Raw genomic sequence first — 6,000 nt, forward strand, 5'->3', positions numbered from 1 at the left:
GTGCACCCTAGGCTGGCACGCAAGCCAGCAGCCAAGGGAGCCAGTGGGTGTGCCACTGAGTGAGTGTCTGAGCATGGAGGATGTGTGACCCTGTCTGAATGAAGGAGGCGAAAGAGAGAGTAGAACAGAGGCAGAGCCAGGGGGTCAAATTAAGTCTTGGCAGAGACACCCACTCCGTAAAGGATTTATAAGGCTGGCCCGGTGCCAGAGGAGTGACTCTTTGCTGTAGCTGCAAACCATTTTCAAGCACTTGTGCCAACTGTTAGTATTAAAGACCAAAGACAGCACAGGGATCTGAGGTCTGGGTAGAGGAGCGAAAAGCGGGAAGAGCGCCAGATGCGGCTCATTCAGCGGGTGTCATGCCGAGGGGCTCAGTGCCCCTCCAGGACCCGAGCGTCCGGAGCTGGCGCTGCCCCCTCCAGGACCCGAGCGTCCGGAGCTGGTGCTAGCCAGCATGTGGGTTGTTACCTGCCTCGCTACGCAAGGCTCCCACCCTTCTGATTTAAACATTCAGACTGAAGCATTAAAGCCCGGGATCACTAAAAGAATCACCTACTTTTTGGGCAGTTTGACTTTCTTGAGCTCCTCCTCGGCGGCTGGATTAACCTGAGCGATGTGGCACCCCAGGGCCAGGAGGGTTCTGTGATGTGAGAAAGGGAGAAGGTGAAGATCAACCACAGGGCAGAGGACAGCGGGAACCCTGGCCACGTCTGAGCTGGGGGGATGGGCAGTGCTGTCCATTCAGACCCGGAGGCAGCAAACTTGCTGTGGAGGGCCACAGAGGAAATGTCCTAGGCTCGGTGGGCCATACCTCTCCGTTGGAGCCACGACTCTGCATTACAGAGCAAAGGCGGCAAAGGCGGCCGGGAAAGTCACAAGCCAACGGCTCAGCTTTGTTACCTTGAAGATTCATTTACAAATGTGGGGAGCTGGTCTGATTGTCCCATGGGCCATAATTTGTTAACTCTTTATTTAGAGGATAGCAAGCATAAGGAAACAAAGGGGAAGTTTGTTAACTGCCCCTCTTAGAGGCATTTTCCAATTTATAAATTTGCCCTAGAATTGTACAGTGCTTCTAACTCCACACGTTGGCAACTAGTTGCTTCTTAACACCTGTGTGGTGCTGGGCACTGTGCTCAACACCAGGGGGTGCAAAGCTGTGCCCTTCGGAAGCATCAGTGTAATTGACGCTATTCACACCTGTGAGCCTGCGAGACAAGGCACTTTCCAGAGCACTGTCTTACCAACCAAAGCACAACCAAACCTTTCTGCCCTGACAGCTAGAGAACAGGGCAACACAAAGATGTGAGAAGAGGTAACAAGCCCCCAAAGAATTCAGAATAGAAGACACCAACTTGGGGTAGAAAAGTCAGGCTCTAAATTAGGTCCATAGGTGGAGTAGTGGAGAAGCTAAATGATGTCTTCAAATTGAATTTTAGTGAATCAATCATGTTTTCTTTTGGTTTTAGAAATGCCTTATCTTTTTTTCTTGATTTAATGTGAACTGCAAAAGATGCTTGGTCTTTTGAATCTAAGTTTCTCTTCTTCTTCTTCTTCTTTTTTTAGGCCTCCTAACTTTTCCCTGTCTCTAGCAAACAGGAAATAGTTTCGGAAGAAATATATATACACTAAATAATGTGGTGGATCCATCACTCACCATGCACCATGCTAAATCCTCTCGGGACATAAATAATCATCATCCCCTCCAATTTATCAGAACGTGCCACGTTTTCAGGCAAGGGACATACCTTTGCAGTGTAGTTACAACGCACTAATTCATCTACTCACTGTTTATCTGACTTCAACTCAATTAAACACTCACTTTAAGGTTTCCGTTGACATTTGCAAGTTATAATTCTTCTCCGTTTCGGGGAGTTTTGAAAACTCCACAAGGCAAGGGTGTTGTCTTTTGTTGTCATCTCGTATCTAGGTGACAAGGGAAGAAAGAATGTGATTTAAGTTTTGACAGCTGGCACTGGATCAGAAAACAGAAAAGAATGCACTTGGAAATACGGCCCAGGCGATCTCTGTCAGGCGAGACAAAGGCTCGCTGAGAGGCAAACAGATGATCTTCTCTCTAGCAAACGGTAGAATGCAGGCCTCAAGTTGCCAGTGGCTCGTGCTCAGTGGAGTTAGTTCCAGACAGGTGTCTGTGTTTACAACATACTTTCCCAGAGAAGCAATTTTACATATGATAGCCAATTCCTGTTCGTCCAGAATTTATGTAACCATAATGTTCCTGAAAGCTAGTATTCTTCAGTACGTAAAGGACTGCAAGCAGGGGTGTCCGACATTTCTTCTTTTTTGCTACATATTGGAACAAAAATAGCTGAATTTGGCCACACATTAAACACAGGAACAATAACAAAAACAATTGCTTTCTGATGAGCAAAACGAGAGAATCTCTGTGCATAATTTTTGCAGTATCCGATACCATAGATAAGCAAAACAGTCCTCAAATAATCTGCATATGGCCCACAAGCTGCAGGTTGGATGCCCCTGGCAAGATCTGGGTCTGTGCTATTCAACAGAAATGTAAAGCCAGCCAGAAATCACTATTTGCGATTTCAAATTTTCTAGAGGCTACTTTGAAAGGCAAAAAGGAATAGGTAAAATATTAATAACGCATTTTTAATTTAACTCATTAAATTGCAAAATATTTTCATAAGCAATTAATACAACTTATTTATGCAATATTATATTTTTTATATGAAGTCTTTAAAATGCAGTATGTACTTTACACTTTATAGCATCCAGACTAGTCACACTTCAAGTGCTCAGGAGCCACATGTGGTTCTGGGCTCTGTCTTGGACAGCGCAGATCCGGAGGGCAACTAATGCCTTTGTTGGGTCAAAAAACACGTGTTGAGCACCTGTACTACATGATAGGCACTGAGCTAGACATGGGAAGTTCAATGGTGCACCCATGCTTATGTGGAGAGAAGGTTTTATGCAGCTGTATAAATACCTAAGTGTGGAGCTCAGGGACCTTTTCTATCACTAAGCTAGAATGTGTATCATTTGAGAGTGTCGGGGTCATGGGAACCTTCAAGACTCAACTATCCTTCCACCCTCAGATGTGACCTTACTCAAATCATAGAACACAGTCAATTTTCATCACCTTCAAAAAACGCTTTCTAGCAAAAGATTCCCTAACCTCCTCTGAGTATCTGTTAATCTTAGTGATGCACCTGTAAATTCTGATTCAAAACAGTGAATCAGTTGCTTTTTGCCATCCAGGCAGGAGGACAACTTTCTCTGAAGGGAAGAAGGGGAGAGGTGAGTGCTCTGAAGGAGGGACCGAGGAATGACTGCAGCCAGCATTTCCCAAAGAAAGGAAACCAAGGTTCAGAACGGAGAAGGAAGACGGACTGCAGGCTGAGCCCAGGAGGAGCTGGTGTCCTCAGCGCTCCTGACCATCGACTGCAGATAAAGCTGGACAGGCGGCAGGGAGCAGGGAGCAGGGAGGGAGCTTGGCTCACCAGGTCCCATGCTCCTTCAAGCCTTTGGAGAGCCCTTCCATGCTGCAAAGCAATCCTCCCTCCACCCGGCCTGGCCGTGGACATGCGTACCTTGCCGAAAGTCCAGCCGAGCTCTATTTTATTCATCCCCCAGAGCTCGTGGATGTTTTCAGCCAGTCTGTCTCGGATCTTCTCTAGATGAGGTGGCAAAACAACCTGAAGGAAGAGGAGAAGAGAAAAGCCAGAACCGTAAGAATCAGCTGTATTGAAACCGATCATGAATGGAGAGGGTCAGGTGCCCCAGTGGAAGTCACTGGCACATCCCCAGAAAGGGCTGCACATTCTGGCCTCACCCTACCTGACCTCCGGGCATCCAGCCCTCCCCTTCCCTTCCTGGCCAGCTCCATGCTCCCCAGGCCTCTCTGACCATCCCGTCCCCCGTGGGGGTTCACGCTGTGCTCTTCACATGCCAGTACTCCCCTGAGTATTTCTTCTCACTCCATGCTCTCTCCTTGGGAGAATTCATCACCCGCCCCCATGAATGGTCACTCCCAGGTCAGCACATCTCCAGCCATGGTCTTTCCTGAAGTTTAAAACCACAGTTGCAACTGCCTGAAGGATTCTTCCATTAAACTGAGTTCAGCATGTTATCCCAAGTGGAATTTTGTATCTTCCCTTCAAACCCTTTCTCTTGTTTTTATTTTCTGTTTTTGTTGCACGGCCCCACTGTTGCGTCAACCCTGGAAGCCACCTTAGCATCTTCCCTCTCCCTTGGCACTACCCCACGCCCATCTAATCAGTCATGAGATCTTCATTTCCTAAGCGTCTTTATGAAGGCTCCTCTCCTCTCCAGCACTCAATCTCATTATTTCCTCCTTAGACCACTGCAAGACCCTCATAATTGGGCTCCCCAATTCCCCACTGACATATCCTGCACTCTGCAGCCAGATGGATGAGTCTACAAGAACAAAAATCACATCAAAACACTCTCCTCCTGAGTGTCCCCAAGTGTTCCTTGAAACTCCTAAGACAAGACTAGGTGTATTATCCAGGAACACCATGCTCTTCTTCAGTTCTCTCATCTCAAACACGTGCATCCTTTTTGAACTTCTTGAAATTATCCCCAAAGACCACATTGTTTCACAGGTCTGTGCCCTTGCACATGCCAGCTTCACACTTATTTATACTCCCAATAGTCCGGGCGTGGTAGCTCACGACTGTAATCCCAGCACTCTGGGAGGCTGAGGCAGGTGGATTGCCTGAGCTCAGAAGTTCAAAATCAGCCTGTGCAAGAACAAGACCCCGTCTCTAAAACCAGCTGGGTGCTGTGGCGGGTAGCTGTAGTCCCAGCTACTTGGGAGGCTGAGGCAAGAGGATTGCTTGAGTCCAGGAGTTTGAGGTTGCTGTGAGCTATGACACCAGGGTACTCTAGCCTGGGCTAATAGAGTGAGACTCTGTCTCAAAGAAATAAAATACTCCCTATCCTGACCATAACACACAAACGCACACCCTTCCTCCCCACCTGGAAAACATGCTTCATATCTCTCCTTCTGAATTTAGTTCAAATGTCACCACCCTTGGGGACGGTCCCCTGATTACCTCCAGGGAGAGTTTCTCAGTGCTTTCCTAGTGTTTTATGTCTCTCTCTCCATAGAGGTCAAAAACTGGGGACCCAAGTTTTTTCTTTTTCCCTCTTATTTTTTTCATTATTTTTATTTTCATATTTATTGGTTGCCAAACCCTAGGAAATGGGAGATTTCATATAAAAATCCAGGCTTCTTGTCTCTTGACCACTTGGAAGGTGGCTAACGCCAGACCTACGCTTTTGGGGGTCAGCCATCAGCTGGAGCTGTGAACCCCCCCTCTGCTTTAGGAGGACCACACACCAGACCATTCTCATTTCTGCATCACACTCCTGGGTTTCACAATTCCTGCTGTGCTGTACTGACTAATGGTGTTTCCACTAGTAAAGTTCCACTATTTACAAAAATTCTGATTTCTTTTTTTTGGGGGGTGTGGGATGCTTATGGGGAAAATACTATTTTGTAGAAAGACTACATCAAGTCAGTGATGTATAAGATTATAGAGGAAAGTGGCAATAAAATATTTAAAATGTGTTACAGCCTTTCAATTACAAACCTTTTTTTTTTTTTAAACCCAACTTTACCTAATTATTGAAAAAGTCAAAGTTAATGCAATCAAACCTCTGCAGCCAGAGGATTGGCCCTAGGACCCCTGCCCCATATCAAAATCCACAGATCTGTCTCTTAAATGAAATGGTAACACACACATAACCTCTCATGTAATTTAAATCATTTCTAGCTGACTTAAGAATTCCTAATACAGTATAAACACTAGCAAATGTGGTTATAGTGCATTGCTTTCTAATTTGTATTATTTTTCCTTGAATATTTTCTATCTGCGGTTGGTTGAATCCATGGATGGGGAATCTGCAGACAGAGGGACAAATGGAAGCGAGATGTTTTTTCCATAAGAAGCAAAATGGGGGGCTCGACGCCTATGGCTCAAATGGCTAAGG

The 6,000-nt window shown here is 46.1% G+C and overlaps 1 protein-coding gene across 1 annotated transcript in view; it reads right to left on the reverse strand.

Annotated features, from left to right (window-relative positions):
* RYR3 (ryanodine receptor 3) overlaps positions 1-6,000 on the reverse strand; it is a 362,708-nt gene that overhangs the window by 210,364 nt on the left and 146,344 nt on the right. Inside the window, exons 21-23 of the mRNA XM_012806300.1 lie at positions 3,573-3,677; positions 1,823-1,926; positions 557-640 (exon numbers count right to left, since the gene is read on the reverse strand). Coding sequence (XP_012661754.1) covers positions 557-640; positions 1,823-1,926; positions 3,573-3,677 — 293 coding nt within the window. The remainder of the gene's footprint in view (positions 1-556; positions 641-1,822; positions 1,927-3,572; positions 3,678-6,000) is intronic.

Source organism: Otolemur garnettii, unplaced genomic scaffold, assembly GCF_000181295.1.
Source record: "Otolemur garnettii isolate 467f Iridium unplaced genomic scaffold, OtoGar3 scaffold00050, whole genome shotgun sequence".
Taxonomy (NCBI): Eukaryota; Metazoa; Chordata; class Mammalia; order Primates; family Galagidae; genus Otolemur; species Otolemur garnettii.